The sequence below is a fragment of the Lutra lutra genome, chromosome 13 (genome assembly GCF_902655055.1).
Source record: "Lutra lutra chromosome 13, mLutLut1.2, whole genome shotgun sequence".
Lineage (NCBI taxonomy): Eukaryota > Metazoa > Chordata > Mammalia > Carnivora > Mustelidae > Lutra > Lutra lutra.
Window position 1 is genome coordinate 47,877,305 of NC_062290.1, and position 20,310 is coordinate 47,897,614.

Below are 20,310 nucleotides of genomic sequence, written 5' to 3' on the forward strand. Positions count from 1 at the left end.
TTTAAATGGGAAACAAGGTCTTCCTTACAAGAAAAATGGTAAAGAATTAAAGACTAGGTTTTCCTTTATTTATTTTTCCACAAGAAGAAAAGGCACCTTTAACATGAAAGCAACACCCCTGAGAAAACAGAGCAGACCTCCAACAAGTTTGCTGAGAAAAGGGGATCCAGGATGGATCTATAGAAGATCCAAGATGGAAGATGTTTCCTTCTCCCTTGTAATATTCTCTAATTGAATTCAATATAGCACAACTATGAATATTTGCTATAAGTAAGGCATTCTTTTTTTTTTTTAAAGATTTTATTTATTTATTTGTGAGAGAGACAGTGAGAGAGAGCATGAGCGAGGAGAAGGTCAGAGGGAGAAGCAGACTCCCCATGGAGCTGGGAGCCCGACGTGGGACTCGGGACTCGATCCCGGGAGTCCGGGATCATGACCTGAGCCAAAGGCAGTCGTCCAACCAACTGAGCCACCCAGGCGTCCCTAAGTAAGGCATTCTTTTAGGGACTCCATGACATCTCCATTCACTCAGAATTACTATAATTTTTCTCTTCTTGCTCAGACAGGACTTTGGCAAGGAACACGAAACTCAAAATGACTTCACTTATAATGAACTTGATGCATAATTATAGGTAAGTCACAATTTTTCAACTTTAGTTTCCAAAGTATTAACTAGGTATAGAATCTGCAGTATCTGTCATCTTCCCAAGATCATTTTGAGGATGGCTTAGAAGTGTAGTACATGTTATATAGCAGATGTCTTTTCCCAACTGTGTGCAAAACAAATATGATTTTAAATCCATGTAGGGAGTTAACTGTTAAAAGAATCTATAGAGTGGGTTCTTATGAAATGAGGAATCTTTGCAGCTCATGAAAACAATCATTCCAGAATTCAGCTGTTTTATAAATGTCTGCTTTTGCATATTGAGAAGTTTCTGAAGTGAATTACTTATATCTATCTGTTGCTATTTGGCCAGTTAAGAAAACTAAAACATTAACATAGTTTGTGTGTATATGTACATCTATCTATAGTATGTATTTGTGTGTATAATTTGTTTACCTGCACAGATTTTGAGAATTAGCTTCATCCTGAGAAATAAAATAAGTAATAAGGCATATAATTAAGAGAAATAGGGACAATAGGAAATTCATTCAAAATTGCCAAGAAAATCACAATGGCTACCATTTATTGAACTCCAACTATGTGACAAGCATTAAACAGCTTTACATATATCAATTCTAATCCCAAAACTGTCCTGTGGGATAGAGAGTATTATCCCTCCTTCATAGATCAGAAAAGAAAAGCCCAGGGGCACCTGGGTGGCTCAGTGGGTTGAGCATCTGCCTTTGGCTCAGGTCATGATCTCAGGGTCCTGGGATGGAGCCTTGCATCGGGGCTCTCTGCTTGGCAGGGAGTCTGCTTCCCCCTCTCTCTCTGCCTGCCTATTTGTAATCTCTCTCTGTGTGTCAAATAAATAAATAAAATCTTAAAAAAAAAAAAAAGCCCAGAGTGCTTAAGGAACAATGCACAAGGAGATGGAATTCGAACTCAAGGTTAGCAGTTGTGTCTGAGTGGTCCACACTCTTCCTGGTATGTCTCCCTGTTGATCGATTTGTAGAGTATGGGGTGGGCAACTCAGCAATGTTTTGTTTTCTTTGAGAATTTTGCCCACCAGCAGGTGGCAAATCCTGGACTAAGGTGACAGGATCTCCACTTCAGGAACTACTGTGTTTCTGAGTGATGTATTGGTGGTTAATAATACATATAATGATAGAAATTTGGACTTTGATGTCCTTTCAAAGTCACTCCATGATTTTTAAATAATTTTTTCCTGATTATAGTTCCCATGTATCAAAATTTTTTAAGGAATGAGATAAATAAAGAAAATGAAAAATTACACTGCGCAGAAGCAATGACTGTTAAAATTTTGAAATATTTTCTTTCTTTTTCCTTGATTAGTTCTTGCAGATATAGTACAATTCTGAAATAAGCTTTTTCTCTCACCTATCATTAAAACATTTCCCTAAATTCTCTTAAAAAATCACTTCATAAACACTACATTTAACAGTTGCAACACATTCTATTGAGATAGTATTATAGTTTACTTAGTGATAGCAGATATTTTAGGGGTTTCTAATTGCTACAATAAAGAGTATTGCAGTTTTTCAAAAAGTATAAGAGCTCTTGCCACATATTGCAAATTTGCTTTTCAAAAAGTTACCCCCTTGATTTATAAATAAGAAAATGGAAGGGTGGTACATTACCATTGTTGCACAGTTAATAAATATTAGTTGCAGGTCTTGAAATCAATCCTCTCTCCATAATTCTTCTGTGGCTACAGCTACTTACTCTGACTTGGACAGACATGGTTGGTGAGAATGTCAAACATATCCTTAATTGTCTTGGAGGTGAACACAAATGAAGCATGGTAATGAGACAATCTGTCTCAATACCCTCATAGACCTGACCTTTCCTTTACTAGATCTGTGGGCTTGAACAGTTATGGAAACTTTTTTAAAATTTAAGTTCAGTTAATAAACATATAATGTATTAGTAGTTTCAGAGGTAGAGTTCAGTGATTCATCAGTTGTATATAACACCCAATGCTCATTATATCATGAGATTCTATCTTCCCACCTCTCAAAAGTGGGGAAAACAAAGCTTACCTCATAGGGTATTATATTACATTATAATATAATATATTACATTATATATTATATATAAATCTATATCATATTATATATAAATCTATTATAAAGAATAAAGAATGTCAGATATATAAAAATATAAGCATACAGTAGACTCTTAATAAATAGAACCTCCTTTCTTGGACACTAGATGACATTTACTATCTCATGTTACTGATTTAGGCCATCAAAGTCAATTTCCTCTGGGGTATTTCTGTCGTTGTTACTATACATTCTGGTGGGTACCTGTGGTTTGAACAAGCCAACTCCCTTCCACAAGGGATGATTAATTTTGTCTTCTTTGAATTCTAAACCCCTGAGAACAGAGCTGTGTTAAAACAAAACTTGCACAAAACCTTCATTAAATCATGGGAAGTAACAATAAAGTGTGTGAATGTTCAGTGCTTTCCTTTCATTCACTGCCACCCACCAGCACTCCTTGGTGTGCAGGTCCAATACCAGGCACAGTGGGGACAATACAGGCAAAACTGAGGGATATAAAGTTTCCTTCTCTAAACCTCTGTTCCTAACCTCCCTCTTTTTGCTACTGATGGGATAGATTTTCTCCTTTCAAACACATGTTGCTCTCTTGGTTGCTAAGCTTGGACACATATACTACTCTATTTTTGCTTATGCTGCTGATGTTATGGATGTGCTATTAGAAAGCAAAGAAACTATTGAAACTCACAGAGAAATAATATTGTATTAAATTTTTCACTCTTGGGGGTGGGAATTGATTGTTCATGGTTGATTGGATTTAACAGTGACTTAGGATATTCTAATTTCAGGGGGAATCATCTAAGTTGAAGCTTTCTTCTTCAAATGGAGAACTGGTTGCCCTCTTTAAGAGTAGCCTACTTTCTTGGGGATCTGTAGTCCTACTGTTATGTTCAAACATTTTTTTGGGGGGGGGGCACCTGGGTGGCTCAGTGGGTTAAAGCCTCTGCCTTCGGCTCAGGTCATGATCTCAGGGTCTTGGGATCGAGCCCCGCATCGGGCTCTCTGCTCAGCAGGGAGCCTGCTTCCTCCTCTCTCTCTGCCTGCCTTTCTGCCTACTTGTGATCTCTGTCTGTCAAATAAATAAAATCTTTAAAAAAAAAACATTTTTTTTTTGCTTTCCCTGGATTTCTGAAGCCAAAATGTCACCTGATATTATAAAAGATTATAAGAAATAATTCTTATTTGGGGGATCACTCTTCCTCAAATGACATTCTTCACCTGATATGTGATTAAAGTCCTTTAGGAGGAATTAATCTCATAATGCATATGTATGAATTCTGAATAAATCGGGAAATGCTTCCTGTTCATGTTTAGCACCTTTTACTTACAGATGTAACATCTCCACTCACGTTCTCCTTTGAGTCTTTGGGTTAAAAATACAGCCTTACAATTTTCTTTCTTATGGGTAAGATGATAACTTCTAAACTCCATTTTTAAAATGGCAATGAGGAGTGCCTGGGTGGCTTAGTTGTTTAAGTGTCTGCCTTCAGCTCAATGATCTCAGGGTCCTGGGATTGAGTCCTGCATCTGGCTCTCTGCTCAGTGGGGAGCCTGTTTCTCCCTCTCCTTCTGCTGCTCTGCCCGTTTGTGTCTCTTGCTCTCTCTGTCAAATAAATAAATAAAATCTTTTTAAAAATAAAACAAAATAAATTGGCAATGATAACATAATACATTTTATGTTACTTTGCACCAATTTTATACACCTAAGTCAATTTTGCCTTAAGGAAGTTAACATAATATATTTAACCTTTTTGATACCCTTCTAAATTTAAATAACTGCATGTCACCTTCCAAGGCAGAGATGCTGAAGGTTCTGAGGATGACTTTAATGTTTCTATTCCTCTTTCCTTGCATTCTCTCTCTCTTTCACACAACAGAATTCTTTATACTATTTTTTTTTCTTTTTACAAAATACTATGCCAAGACTATTGATTCAGATGTCAGACTGGTGGCAACCTTCTGGAGGAATTAATAGTCTACTATCTCAGTGCTCCCTCCAGAGATTATTATTATATTTTTTTGATAATTGAAGGCAGATCAATAAATTTTTTTCAGCTTTTAAAAATTAATTTGATATCTCATCTTAGAAAACAGAGCTTCATGAATATTGTTTAATTTCTACTTAATGATCATGAATACTATAGTTCAGAGTTCTACTATAAAGGCCATAATATAGGGCTTCTGTACAGGTATGGGTTAAAAAAAGTAGGCAAATTTACACTGATTTCACATGGCAGGGATTTGAATTAATAAATATATTTTTTATTATGATATGTACATTCTTTAAAGTGGAGTTCAGAAATTTCCAGCTAATCTGGATAATTAAAGTCAAATTAAGTAGGCACTTACTGTAAAAGTAAACTAATGTGCTTTTAAGGGCATAGTTTCATTTGGCACTTTAACAACTGGCAAATACATGCCAACTGAAAGTTCTTAATGTATCTTTACATATACTATTACATATAGTTTTTATTAGATGAATGCTATAGGCTAATGTCTCAGGTTTACAGATGAGGAAATGGAAACATGGAATATTTAATACTGTGCAACTAGTAAGTAAAGGAAACAATCTAATCCCAGGTCATGTATTCCAAGGAAATGACTTTTCTACCTCATGCTTTAAGTGATTCCTATGCTTGTGCACAGGTTTCCCATTTATTGCTCTTGAGTCAAAGTGGAAATATATATATATATATATATATATATATATATATATATATATGGAAATTTAAAAGTTGTAAGTGGAGGCATTTGGGGGCAAGAAGCAAACCCAGTCCAACTGTACACAAATTACTGGTGAACGACTTTTAGCAGATCATACAACAACTTGTCTGAACCCCAGTCTCCAGTGTATAAAATGAGAAAATAAAAATCTCTAAAACAGAAGGATAATGTGACAATAGAAGGAGATGATGTGAGTTGATGTGCTCTATTACTGTTAAGCTCCTTGTAATTATTTTGAAGGAATAGGGGAAGGAAACCTTTGGAAGAAAGTTTCAATAAGCTTCTTTTAAAAATCACGTTAGATAAAATATATTCAGCTTCAGTTATTCAGCATGTAAACCGAATGGAGTGAAATACAAGGTGTCCCATGTTCTGTGGACATTTAACAATCACTTCAAAGTTAAAATATACTATTTCTTCCACAGGTAAGAAAGATTTGCATCTGGGGGGAGTCATTGTTCTTTGGATGGCTGCTGTTTCTTTAAATTGGGTGAAAGAGTTGTACGGCTGCTGAGTCAGATCATCTGGCAGCCTCTGAGATTTCAGAGCAAGAAAATGGTGGCACTCAAAAAAAAAAAAAGAAAAGCAAAACATAAGCTTCCTAATACACCAGCAAAGTAGGTATGACATTAGACAAAATGTACTTTAAAGGCAGAAAAATTATAGTTTGGAAGACATAACAATTTAGTTTTTCTTATATGGCTAATGATTTTTTAGCTTCCATTAGTTACATATATTTCTCTTCTGGTCATTGTGCTGTTATACAGATACAGAGACCCCTAATTTCTGAATCCACAAGTGCTTTATTCTGTTACAGCTACATTTTATTGTGATTTTGTTGTGATCGATAAATGTCATTTAAACCTGTGAAACATTTGTTTTGTTTTTCCTCTTACATAATTTTAGATTGTTGGGTTTACCAGTCTGGTTTCTATTTGGATAATAAAATGAACTAAAAGAAACCCCTTATATTCTATCTATCTACCTATCCATCTTGAACTATTCAACAATGTAAGCAGGGGTAAGTATGTATAGTGTTTCAAAAAAATAAAATATCATAAATGTTTATGTGGAAATTTTCTGTCTAGGGCTTTAACACACAAGTATAAGTATATCCTATTACATCCTTTGCCCCAGAATATGTTCTGCAGTAAAAATCTGGCATCTAAGAGATAATCTTCCAATTCAGATGAAGGATCACATAATAATAAAAAGTCTCCTTTATTTAGGAAATTAGCTCCTTCATTGATTACTCAGACTCTCAGTATCCTTCCTGGGACTCAAAGTGTGACTTGAACAATTCTAAAATTTAAATCTTACCTAAAAGGCCAGAGCCTTGATTTAAAAATAAAGGTTTAAAAAGCAACACTGTCCATATTTGCCAATGATGTTGCAGAAAGGGCACCTGTAACAGACTCCGCCTCAAGTGCTTCTTAAAATGCAGATTCTTGGGTGCCTGGGTGCTCAGTGGGTTAAGCCTCTGCCTTGGCTCAGGTCATGTTCTCTGGGTCCTGGGATCCAGATTTCTGGATTTCTGCTCAGTGGGGAGCCTGCTTCCCCCTCTCTCTCCGCCTGCCTCTCTCCCTACTTGTGACCTGTCAAATTAATAAAAATAAAATCTTAAAAAAATAAAATAAAATGCAGATTCTTGAGACTTACATCAAATATGCTATATCAGATTTTCTGGGAGTGAGCCCCAGAACTGTATATTTTAAACAGCAGTTCAGGTAATGATGCTGTTAATAAGCCTTGCCTTAGTTCCTTGACTTCTCACTAATCTCATGCTTAAATTGAGAAAGTAAAGACATATTTATTTACACCACTCTGATTGTACAATTTTATTAGTTTCAGTTTGTTTAAGAGATTACATATCTTTGTTCATATAGTTCTGAACCACTACAAAACCTTTCTTCTTACTGGCTTTAAAACTATTTAAATAAATTCTGAGGGTTTTTTTTTTTTTTTTTGAGGTGAAGGGAAAAACTGCCATCTTGTTTAAGAATTAAGTCACTTGTGATAAAATTTATATATATATATATATATATATATATATATATTTATTTATTTATTTAAAGTCTGCAATGAGAAGCAAAGATTTTCTTCAATTTTCCTTTCTCTAAAAAACAAATGACCCTTAGTAAGTTCAACAATTGTCAACGTAAGTGCTTTTGCTGAATACATTGAAATAGCATGACGTAGGACCTGGTGAATCTGTGCGGGTCTGAGTCGGTGGGCATTTTCTAGACTGGAGGAGAGCCTTATAGAGAGGCCTTCTTTCCCTTACTGAACAAAGCCTTTATTTATTCCCAAGGTTTTCTCCATTGGTTGGCTTATGGTCATAGAAGTTGATCTTGTATTAATACTTTTTTTTTTTTTTAACGGAGGGAAAGTTCTCAAACAGGAGGAAAGCTGCAGTATGAGAAAAAAACAGTTGAGAGAAGAATTTGAGGCAAATTCTTCATCACTGGAAAAATACTAGGGGTCATTCTCCTTACCTTCTTGTACCGCAGACAGAGTAACAAAGAGGAGGGGGCTTTTTCAGTACTCTTTGGGCGCCACCTGGCACAGAAAGGATTGGCTGCCGAGAGTTTTGGACATTTTCCCCACGGCGGCGTCTCAGAAATCTGATCCACTCCCTGATCTTCCCCTCCAGAAGAAAGGGCTAGCCAGTTCCTAGCTGGGGAGGTGACCAAGAGACGTCCTCTGTCCTACCTTGCACCTCTCCTGGTGCAAGACCAGGAGACCACCTCAGCCTCTGCCTGCCCCCACTTCCTCCTTCACCTAGTGAAGCCCCATTCCCGCTCTACGTGTAATCCCTTGTGTTATTCTGACCAAATCTTACTTGAGGAAATATTGGGGTGTGAGACGAGGCCCAGGGGCGGCTGACAGCAGAAGGGGTGCATTTACGGAGTGGGGTGATCAGTGGGCTCCGCCTCTCAACTCTTGTTTAGAGGGCCCTACCCCAGCTGCCAATCAAATTTCCGGCATCCGCAGCGTCTCTAGGAATTGAGAGGGTGGGGAGGAGGTAGGGTCCCGGAGGCTGGTTGCAGCCGGGAGGCGGAGGAGGCGAGGTCGCAGCAGCTTCGAGTCTCGAGTCTCGAGTCTCGCTTCCTGCTGGCTGGCGGGCCCCTTCTCCCCAGCAGGTCCTTGGGAGGCCCGCTGCAACCCTCACCCGGCTCTGGGAGGCGGTGAGCCTCGGCTTGAAGTGGTCGGGTGAGGGCTCATGAGATGGAGTCCTAGAAGGGGGCTGGAAGTATGTGACAGGAGGCCTAACACCCAGGCCCTTGGAAAAAAGGCACCCCTATGCATCTAACCTCTAGGTAAAAGCGAAGCTTGTGAGCGGCGTGCGTCAGTCTGAAGCCACAGCTTTCTCGTGCCGTCTCCAGACTTTACAAGAACCTTCTTACACATGATACTTGCACAACTCAAGTTTCCTTACTGCCTCCCCCAATCTAACGCTAAGCAGGCTCTAGTTCATCCGTAATACACGGATCATTTCAGGCTTTGAAAATGACCTATATTTTTTTACTGGTGATGGTATGACACTTTGGAAAACTCGAAAAGTATAATGAAGAAATTATAGATTTCATTCAAATAGACATTCCCAGTCCCCCCCCCCATTCTAAGGAAAGCAGTGTAGCAAAATATTTTCGTACATAAACAGGGTGTGTGTGTGTGAGTGTGTGTGTGTTCCAGAGAGAAAAAGAGGAAAAGCAAAAATAAGAATTGTTTACTGTTTTGAATCTTGAAAAATCACCTACTTTTTAATGCCATCATTTCACATTCCATTAAACATTCTTCAAAAATGATTGTCCATGATAGTCCAGAGTCTAGAATATTCCAGACCATTATTCCAGTGTATAGTTTTGTGTCGCAATTTAACATCTTATTGCTAGTATTCAAGGGATTTTTTAATTCTTGCTACTATTTGTCTATTGATCTTTGTCATAATCTTTCTTTTGTTGGATAATGCCTACCCAGAGAGTAACTGAATAAAACGTTTGAATTTTTTTTCTGATTAAAAAAAATTTTTTTAAGTAAACTCTATGCCCTATGTGGAGCTTGAACTTATGGGACCCCAAGATCAAGAGTCATGTGTCCTTGGGACTGAGCCAACCACAGTGCCTCCAAAAATGTATAGATATTTTAAAAGTTCCTCATACCTACAATAAGACTGTCCTTGCCAGTAGGGTGTTTAACAAGTGCATTAAGCTCATTAGTCAATAAAAAGATACAATATTAGTGATCATTATGTGAGAATGAGACTTTTGAAATCTGTAGCTTTTTTAAAAAAGCTATTCAATACTATAATTTTATATTTAGAAAGTGAAAGTATACCCATTGTTTATATAATTTAAACTGTAGAAATAAAGCATCACAAAATTTTTTTCTCAAGTTAGATTTTGTAGCAGATAGAAGGATTCTCTGGCCTAAGGTGTTTTAATATGTAGGGGGGATGTGAGAATGTTAAGCTTCTCAAAAAGGATGAAAAACTAAAAAGAATAAAAATACTGGGTCAAATGTTCAGCCTTATTTAAGAAAGTATTTTTGAGATAGTTTGGATCACTCTACTAAAAGGAGTCATTCACATGTTGGAAAAATGGTTTAGCTTAACTCTACCATAGTAGTTACTAATGATGAACTAACATGTAATTAAAGAGACATATAAAATGTTAGGGACATAGACAAGGTTATGTCCTCTCTATCTTAGGATGACAATGGACTTTTTAAAATTCAAGAGTCCCCAAAGAAGTAAATAGATATTAAATTTTGGTTACTGAAAGTGTCATTATTTCTTTAGAACATAATAGAATCTGGGGATCATGTACACATTGGGAATAATGGTTTATGCTAGCTATACAGTGCCTACCTCGAGAGAACTCTATGCTGTTAAAGGTGATTAAAAAAAAAAAAAAACCCTAAGGGTTCCCAAATAGGATAATACTTCATGCCACAAAAATATGACTGTTTTGTAAACACTCCAAGATAGAAGTAACAAATCAATTAATGTAATTCATCAGGCATGTGTGAATAAGAAACTAGTAATATGGAATTTTATTATATACATTTTCTAGTCACATAAGAATAAAAAGTCATAATTAACATAGTTGCAGAAACCTTAAAAATAAAAAATAATTACACCTTATATATTTGTATTAATATTAATTCATACAAATTTTTAGCATTGTTCTTAAGAAATTGAATGAGTCCCAACATAATTACCATCCATATATATTTTTGAGTCAGTATAACCATAGGCATAATATATATTTATTTGAAATATATAATCAAACATTTATAATTAATAATTCCATATGTCACATATAGTGTATAATTTCACAAATAAAGTTGGGTAATTGCACAACTTTTTAAAAAAGATTTTATTTATTTGATAGAAAGAGAGACAGCGAGGGCAGGAACACAAGCAGGGGGAGTGGGAGAGAGAGAAGCAGGCTTCCCGCCGAGCAGGGAGCCCCTATGTGGGGCTTGATCTGAGGACCCTGGAAACATGACCTGAGCCAAAGGCAGACGCATGACCATCTGAGCCACCCAGGCACCCCTGCACATCTTTTTAAGACATATTCTATTCTAAGTTGCACTCTAAGTTCCAATTTTTGTAAATCGAGGCACCTAACTAAAAACTGGGCCAGATATTTACTAAAAATTAGGCTTTTTAGATAGCCAATACATTTTAAAAATAACTTCACATATTATTCCTGAAAATTGAGTTATACTTAAGTAACAAGAAATAAATGGATACTTTCAATGAACCTATTATTTTTATATTTTTAACATCTTAAAAAAATATTAAGTGAATACTGTATCTAACTTAAAGTAGTTCTATTACATTGTGTATTCCTAAAAATAGAAAACACATAACTAAGATTACATAGATTAAAATTTTCTACTTTGTTATTACAGATTTCAAGAAGCAACCTAACAGTTTAAGTAACACAGCTTTAAGTAGAGAGTAAGAGTAACAACTCTGATATTAAAAAAATATGGTGGCTAAACGTTTGCTGGTCTGAATAAAGCACCATAAAACAAACAAACAAACAAAGTCTTGTTAATGTTTTAAAATGAAGTGAAGGGGCATCTGGGTGGCTCAGTGGGTTAAACCTGTGCCTTCAGCTTAGGTCATGATCTCAGGGTTTTGCGATCCAGCCTCTTAGGGCTCTCTGCTCAGCAGGGAGCCTGCTTCCTCCTCGCTCTCTCTCTGCCTGCCTCTCTGCCTACTTGTGATCTCTCTCTCTCTGTCAAATAAATAAACAAAATCCTTAAAAAAATAATAATAAAATGAAGTCCAGCAACATAGCATGTTTTTCAAGCTCTTTTCAAGCTCTTACTAATTCATAAAAAAACTGAAGTTTCATAATAATATGAAAAAGAAAGTATGTATTTACTCTATAAGTTGTTTGTAAATGTTCTAAAAGATTTATTTTTAAGTAGTTTCTACACAAACATGGGGCTCAAACTTCCAACCCCCAGAGCAAGAGTTGCCAGCTCTATGAACAGAGCCAGCCACATGTCCCTGCTTGGAAATTTTTGTAAATTGAGGCACCTAACTAAACACCCCCAGTTTTAAGCTTTACATTTACATGACAAAGGCCTATTAACGTTACAATAAAAAAAATAATTCCCCTTCCCCTGGCCTTTGTTTTTTTCAAAACATCTATTCCCAGGAAAATGGATGCCCCAAGTAAGGTCACAAAAATGAAACCTCATTAAGCTGCTTTTAGATTTATATCCAGATTCTAACTAAGAGTCTGGATATTGTAGCAATATATGTTTTCAGTTATTCTGGTCATAGGAAATTACACGGAGTAAAGATTTGTCTGATGTGAGGACAAAACTACCTAGGATTTTGTTTTTCAAGAAGTAGGCCTCATTTTTTTAAAAGTGTTAATTGTGGCCTGAGATGATTAAAACGTGATGGGTTGTGATTTTTTAGATGCACCACTGTAGGTCTATTTTTGCTAAACATTTTGCTCAGTATCATCCAGAGCAGTCTGAATCTGTTAGGGCTCCAAATATGAGATGTCCTACTTTACTACCAAAGCCCACCTCTCTACTGACCTCAAAGGCAAGTGTTTGCTCCTCCGATCAGTGTTGCTATTTAGAGAAGTCAAATCATGTGCGGACCCCCCCCCCCAAAATCCTCCCATCTACTGTAAGCCGAGAGGGTTAACCTGGCTGAGGAGAAAACAGGTGGCCCCCATAAAACCGAGACCGTTAGTAATACTTTCCTCCAGGGCGAAGTAAAGCGCCCTAGAAATACACCTTAACTCTGTGTGTGTGTGTGTGTGTGTGTGTGTGTGTGTGTGTGTGTGTGTGTGTTTACTGACTCCCACCCAGGAAATTCAGGAGTGCCTGACTTCTAAGGTGGAATAGAATCTCCCGGTTCTCCCCGGAGTTTTCATGGGATTGAGGAGGTGTGTGAAGGGGGCTCTGAGCTCAATATATAGGGAGCCACACACCTCTAAGTAACTGTAACCCGAATGGAGAAAAAGGAGAGAGAGCTTCCACCCCTAAAAACCTCCTCCTCCTATCCTGGTCCGGAAGATGGTTTATCTGTATTAAATCATAACAAACAAATTCTTCCAAGGGCCGACTGTGCCCGGGACTTTTCGAGGCCTTTCTTACCTGCTCTTCTAGGATGCGGCTGCTGCGCTCTGCGACGGCTCCTCACTAGCTTTAACACCAGGGCCGCAGCGGCCCGCACACCCGGCTCTGCCCACTCACCCGCGGGCCGCGTGATCCGCACCACGAAAGCCCTCACTCGCGGTGGGGCACCAGCGCGCCGAATCCGAACTGTGATCAAAAACGCGCGCACCATACTCTCGCTGCCGCCACCTCCGCTGTGCTCCGCGACAGCTGCGCCGCCTTTTGGCATCAGAGGTAGGCAGAGCCGCGTCCGCCCCCCGATCGCCGACGGGGACCCACGCACCGCCCCCCGCCCCTCCCCGCCCCGCAGGCGCGCCCCCGCGTTCCCTGCGCGCCCTCGCGCGCCCCCCGACCTCCCCCGGGCTCAGAACAGTTCTACGCCCGGCGCGCGCGGGAAAAGCCGGCGGTGAAGCCCGAGGGCTGCGCGCGCGCGGGCCGCAAGCACCCAAGGCTCGCCTCCCCCCCCCTCCTCCTCTTTCCCGCCCGATCCGCGCTCTCCCCCACCTTCCCATCCTCCGCGCCGGCGCCCCACGAGGTGACAGCTCAAGGGCCTGTCGCCAGAACGCATCTCCAGGCCCCCGCCCCCTCGCAATATTTGTCACCTGACACGGTCGTAAGCAGGAACCACCGCGTCGCGGCGGCTCCCAGTCCTGCTCGCGCCCCGGTTCCCCTACCCGCCTTCTTTTATCCCTAGCGCCACTGGCTAAGGCTCTTCCATCTCTCCAAACCGGATTATTTAAAAGAGAAAAAGAAAGGAAAAGCAAGGTCATCTCCGCGCTGCATCAGCCATTCAGGAGGCTGGATGTTGGTTTTGAAAGAAATGGCGCTAAGCTCCACTTCTACATTTGGGAAACGAGCGAAATTAAAGGAAACCGCTGCCTGCAGCCGAAGCGACATCTGGACACTGAGTGGCGCTGGCGCCGCGGGAGCAAGCGGGCCGGGCGCCCCACCAGGTAGGTGGAGCCGAACCCCAACGCCGGGGTCCCTGCTGGGTCGGGGGCGCCCCTTCCACTCTCCGCTCCCCGCGTAGCGGAGGGCGCGGGGCTGGGCGGAGAAGCCAGGCAGTTTTTATTTTCGGTTTTAACCTTCGACAAGCAGCGCAACATCAGAACGCTTCTTCCTCTTTCCTCCGCCCGCGGCACTCCCCTCCCCCATGGGCTGCTCCCCGCTTTTCCCGGTTCCCCCGCAGTCACTGCTTCCCGGCCGGCGGCCCTCCTCCTCCTCCTCCTCCATCCACCCGGCGCTCCGACACCCTTCGCTTTCGCCGCCAGACTTCTCAGCGTGGTCGCTCTCTCCGCTCCTCCCTTGCTCCGCCGCCGCCTCTCGTCTTCCACACCACGGATTATTTACTGCCCGCCGCCGTCCCTCCTCCTCCCCCTTCCCCGCCGTGGTCCACTCTGCACAGGAAAAGCGGGGGAAGGAAAGGAAGCGGCAGCATAAAGGAGGGGTGAGTCGAGGATACAGAGGCGGCCTGAGGACGAGGAGCTCAGCTCCCGAGCGCAGTCCGGCAGGTCCCCGGCTGCCGGGCTGGATGGAGCTCGGACGCGGGCTCGCTGGCTCCCCGAAGGCGGGAGGTCGAGCGCAGGACGCGGTTTTCAGGCGGGCGGCGCTGACCCGGCGCCCCAGCCTCCCCGGCCTGCAGCCAGTCGCGATTGATCTAGAGCGTCGCTGGCTGCCGGCGCGGCCTGGCCGGCTGGGCGTGTTGGCAGAGGATGTGGGACTAGCTAGGCCCAGCCTTCGCGGAACCTTAACGGTGGCCCGCCGCGCTGCGGCTTCTACTTGTGCCCGGGCCTGGTGGCTTAGCTGCAGACGAGGACCCGCAGCACCAGAGCCGACAGGGCCTTAGAGATCAGGTGCCAAGCCCCGCGGTACGTGGAGAAAGGGAGGTTTGCATTGCCTGAGCCGCCGCACACTACCGAGAGGCCGGGTCTGGCGACAGGCTTCTTCCCGTTCCCCATCCCTCCCCACATCGCAGGACTTAGCCGTCGACCAGGCCGGCTGGACGAAGTGAGACTTAGGTACAGTTTTAAATAGCTGTTCTAAATGTGTAGATCTCCACAAACGCACCTCTCCGCTCTTCTATAGGATTCATTCGGAATTTCCCGAACAGCGTGCTCCTTGCTGGGGCTACTCGCCCCTTCTCGGTCCGGAGTGAACCCCCTTTCTCGAGCTTCATAAGGCTAGCTCTTTCTCCTTCAGATCTCTTCTCAAGTTTCCCTGCACCGAGACTCTCCCTCTTTCAGGCCCCATATTATCATCATGGGTTTTGTTTTTCCTGTATTTAGCGGACAGAAATTATCCTATGTAATTATTTGTTTGTGGTTTTGTCTCCTACCGTAGTCTGTAAACTCCATGGGAAGCAAATCCTGCTCTCTTGCACTACACCGACGACCCTCCCCCGCAAAAATACTCTGAATACCCCCCAAAAAATACCCCCCCCCAAAAAACTTCAGAGGAGAGATGAATTAGTAAAAATATTCAATTATAGTGAGGGGATTTCATTTTATGGCCCAGAGAAGGGGCACTTTAGAGGGTGGTTAGTTCAGAGAAAGCATCTTAGAGGAAAAATGCTCCCCTGTTCCATCCCAGTATTAATGAAGGAACCTTGGAGAAGTGCAAGAATGAGGGTTTCCAGGCAGGGGATTAGCTGTGGCAGTAAACCATGGAAGAAGACACGTGTTGCACACCTCTTGAAACTCTTAGTGTTCTCCAGAGAAACATAACCAATAGGATGGGTGTGCATGTGCCTGTGTGTATGATTTATTCTAAGGAACCAGCGAACCTGATTATAGGGGCTGGTAAGTCTGAAATCTGCAGGACAGGCCGGTGAGGCTGGAGACCCAGGGAGGAGCTGATGCTGCAGTTTTGAGTCAAGCCACCTGGAGAAAGAATTGTTTCTTCTTTGGAAAGCCTGTCTTTTCACTTAAGGCCTTGGTCAGTTCTGCACACGTTAGGGAGGGTAATCTGCCTTCTTCAAAGTCTATGGATTTAAATGTCAATTGTACCTAAAAAGTACCTTCCCAGCAACATCTTGGTGTTTGACAAAACAGCTGGTACTGCGACCTAGCCCAGGTGACACCTGAATATTAAATATCATATAATCCCTTTATGTCTGTGGGGGCTGCTGACAAGTTTAAATTCAGGAATCTGTTTGTATTGATTGGGCCTGTATAACTTTTAAAAGAAATTATGTTAGTCCCCATACAGTACATCATTAGTTTTTGATGTAGTGTTCCATGACTCATTGTTTGCTATAAGGCCCAGTTCTCCATGCGATCCGTGCCCTCCTTAATACCCATCACCAGGCTCACTCACTCCCCCACCCCCTCCCTTCTAAAACCCTCATTTTGTCTCCCAGAGACCATAGTCTCTCATGGTTCCTCTCCCACTCCGATTTCTCCTCCTTCATTTTCCCCTTCCTTCTCCTAATGTCCTCTGTGTTATTCCTTATGCTCCACAAATAAGTGAAACCATATAATTGACTTTCTCTGCTTGACTTATTTCTCTTAGCATAATCTCCTCCAGTTCCATGTTGATGCAAAACCTGTAGCCCTATCATCTCCACCCAGACTTGTTCTGGGCATAGGGAAGTTGCCCACTTCAGAGGAATGCCATTTGAGTAAGAGCATTAAGTAAGGTCATTATAATGAGCTCCACATTCAATGAATATGTTTTAAAATTTAAACTTACATTCCATCTTGGTTTTCCCCTGCTGCCCAACACCTGTGTTTTGTAAGTTGTGGCATGCAGGGGCATTCTATGCAATTTTAATAGTAGACTAAGGAGAATACAATTAGGAAGATGAATCTTTAGCAAAACAACCAATTTGTGGCATTACAAAGACTTTTGGAATTCCAAATGACTTTTGGCTGTGTGCTCTTCAAAAAATGTAGGATCAAGGACTGAGCATTAGTATGTACACACACTTTTACCTGTATTACTTATTGTATCCTCACAGTGGCCCTTTGAATTTGGGATTACTACTTCCATTTTACAGGTGAGAAAACTGAGGCCCAGAGAGGCTCAAATCTTGGACAGTCTATGGCCAGCAAGGGCTAGGGCTGGAATCATCAAGAAGGTTTTTGGACTACAAGCCATGTGTTCTTTCTGTTGTACGAAAGGCTGGAGTCAATAGGGATTGAGCTATCAGTGGGTCATTTGTGCAAATAGAGAATCACTGAATGTGATTTATTTTCTTTGCTCTTTTCCTTTGGCCTAAAAAAATGGATCTCTCTTAGTTTTTTTTCTTACTCATAAGTTTAAGGCATAGATCTTAGTTTTTTTAATGGAGGAAAATGATTTTCTATTTTGGATCAGCAAATTCATCCCACAGGCAGAGATAGAAGAGGATACTTTACTTAATATGACTTGTTTTGTACCACTTGCCTCCCCTTCCCATCGTGTACAGTATATTAGTTTCTTCTCTCAGGTAACTCCTGATGATCAGATTCAGGAGAAACTTCCATAATATTGCACATGTTCAAACTGAACACCCCAAAGATATAAGAAAAAAGTCACCATAAGCAAGATTTAAAAACTATCATTGAACATATGACAAAAGATTAAGTTTTAGAATATGTAAATAAATACATATTGGAACAAAAAGGTAAACCAGTAGAAAAATGAGCAAGGAATACAATGGGTAGCTTATAGTGGAACATATACAAATGGTTAGAAAAATATATGAAAAGATACTCAGTTTTATTCATTAGTAAAGGTAACAAACAGTGACGTATCTATGGGTGTGGCAAAAATTTAAAAAGGAGTGATAATGTTGGTAAAGTCGTCAGGAAACAATCACACACACTATTGTAACTTGGTGTGACTGTTTTGGAAGGCAACTTCAGAGTATTTATAAAAATTGAACATGCATATATGTCCCTTTGACTTAGCAATTCCTTTCCTATAATTCATGTAAGTATGCAAAGATACACAAACATATGTATAGAAATAAATATACCATATATGCACAGTGTATATATATGTATGGAAAGAGATATGCATGCATGTATTTGTGTTTATATTTGTATTTTTATATATATGGATAAGTGTTTATATACATATATAAAGATATATGTCCCTTTAACTCAACACTTCAACTCAATAACTCATACCAGCATGTATGTATACATATATATATGTCATATATACACACACACTCATATGTAATATTGGAGATATATAGACACACACATATACACATGCACATAGAAGTCTGGAAAGATTTGACACAATGACACACATATGCACACACTTTGTGTGCATGGGTGTGTGAGAGAGAGATGTATTCTTTTTTTTTTGGAGAGAGATGTATTCTTAACCCTTGAAGTTTGTCTCCTATAAATTTCTGTAGATTTTTCATGTAGGGATGCCAAAAATATTCCTTATAGCGCCATATATAGTAGCAAAAAAAAAAGCAAGAAAGGAAAAAGGAGATAATTTATGCGTTTGTCAATAAATTTCTTTTTTAAACTGGGTTTCATCCATAAAATATAAAATTATACAGCCATAAAAAAAGAAGTGCATCTATCTGTACTGATAATGGAAGTTGTCAAAGATCTATTACTAATCAAAAAAAAAAAAAACAAGTTGCGGAATAGTATGGTCCCATTTATGTTTTCCAAATGTGTGCATTGGGTGAGAGGTGTTTGCAATTGTATGTACGTATATTTCTGGAAGGTTAATTTAAAAAATTTAAAAATAGTCATTACCCCTTGGTAGTGAGAATGGGGAGGGGTAATGAGATTTTAGGAGAGTTTTACTTAAGTTTATTTTTTGTACTGTTTGAAAGTGTACCACAAGCAAAAATTTTAAAGTAACCACCACAGACAGCTCACACCTAGAGATGCTAATTCGGTAGACCTGATGGTTAGTACATCTAAATTTTATTTTATTTTATTTTATTTTATTTTAAGATTTTATTTTTATTTATTTGACAGAGAGATCACAAGCAGGCAGAGAGGCAGGCAGAGAGAGGAGGAAGCAGGCTCCCCGCCGAGCAGAGAGCCCGATGCGGGGCTCGATCCCAGGACCCTGAGATCACGACCCGAGCCGAAGGCAGCGGCTTAACCCACTGAGCCACCCAGGCGCCCCTACATCTAAATTTTAAAACATTTCTCTATATAGATGATTCTCAAATGGAGCCAAGATTGAGAACCACGTCCCTATCTTTACAGGTCTCCAATGACTGGCGGGGATAGCACTATCTTTGTAAAGATATAATTAATAACTGAGGTGAATGTAAAATGAAATGTCTTTTAATTTTTCTCTAGAGAGGGGATGACATTACTTTTGTTGTTGTTGTTGTATATGGTGAGATTTCGGCACATCAAAAGGCTCCTGCAATCCTGGATAGATCTGTATGTGGTAACTCTATTAAAGGCAGTCCAGAGATTAGAGAGTAGTCAAAGATGGCCGAATATTTTAGGCAAGATTAGTGTTTATAACTCCAGGTGGCATTTTGGGAGGAGATACAGGGGACTACAGAGGTTTCTCCCGTGCCCTAGGAGAGGTGGTAGAACCCAGCAACTCAGACCCACAGGTGCTAGAACTCTAATGTCCAGGGCTTCTGAGTGGGAAAGGGATTAACGGGTGTTTGGGCTTCCTTTGTACACTTCCACTATACCACAGATAATTGTGAGTAGGCATGTCATCTTCACGCATCTCTCAGGGTTTTTCCCCCAGCAAAATCTTTGGTTTCTATTTATTTCGAACTTTAAATTAGTGAATCAGAGTTGGATGCTCAGTTTTGAGGTACATGTTGACTTCTATTAGTGAGTTTAGTATGTAATCCATGCTAGTTACATATTATTTCACTAGCAGCACTAGTTTCAAAGCAAATTTGTGATAAAATTAATAATGAAATTATAAATATATGTAAATTTAAATATTTAAATTTGTAGTTAAATTAAAATTTTAAAATTAAATACATATAAATTTAAATACTTAAATTTAGAGTTATGTATATTATACATGATACATATTATGCATAATTCTATAATTAAATATAAATGACATACAAATGGTACCACTTCTAAAAGTAAAGTAATTCTTTTCCTTATACAAGGAAGGATAGTAAAATCTGAGTGCAGGAGTCAAGAGGCAAGAAAGGAGCCATCCTATTTGTCATAGCTGAACTTGAGACAAAGTTTTATAGAAAACCAAGGCAGTAGGCAATGAGCAGATTCTCATTATTTTAGAACTGGGATCATTTCACAAATCCCATCAATATGT

The 20,310-nt window shown here is 40.2% G+C and overlaps 2 protein-coding genes across 9 annotated transcripts in view; one reads left to right on the forward strand and one right to left on the reverse strand.

The window, feature by feature from the left end:
- Positions 1-13,287, reverse strand: part of CDKN2A (cyclin dependent kinase inhibitor 2A) — a 27,777-nt gene extending 14,490 nt beyond the window's left edge. Inside the window, exon 1 of one of the 2 annotated variants that reach the window (XM_047700931.1) lies at positions 13,156-13,287. The gene's annotated coding sequence lies outside the window, so the exon portion shown is untranslated. Of the gene's footprint in view, positions 1-13,056 lie in introns of both variants that reach the window. The other variant, XM_047700930.1, reaches the window with a different exon arrangement.
- A 73-nt stretch (positions 13,288-13,360) lies between these two features.
- The window catches only part of LOC125083920 (uncharacterized), a 153,868-nt gene continuing 146,918 nt past the window's right edge, over positions 13,361-20,310 (forward strand). For all 7 annotated transcript variants that reach the window (XR_007122407.1, XM_047700938.1, XM_047700936.1 and 4 more), the window contains exon 1: positions 13,361-14,030. Coding sequence is in view for 6 of the 7 variants with exons in the window: in XM_047700938.1 (XP_047556894.1) it covers positions 13,880-14,030 (151 nt within the window). In the remaining variant the exon portion in view is untranslated. The remainder of the gene's footprint in view (positions 14,031-20,310) is intronic.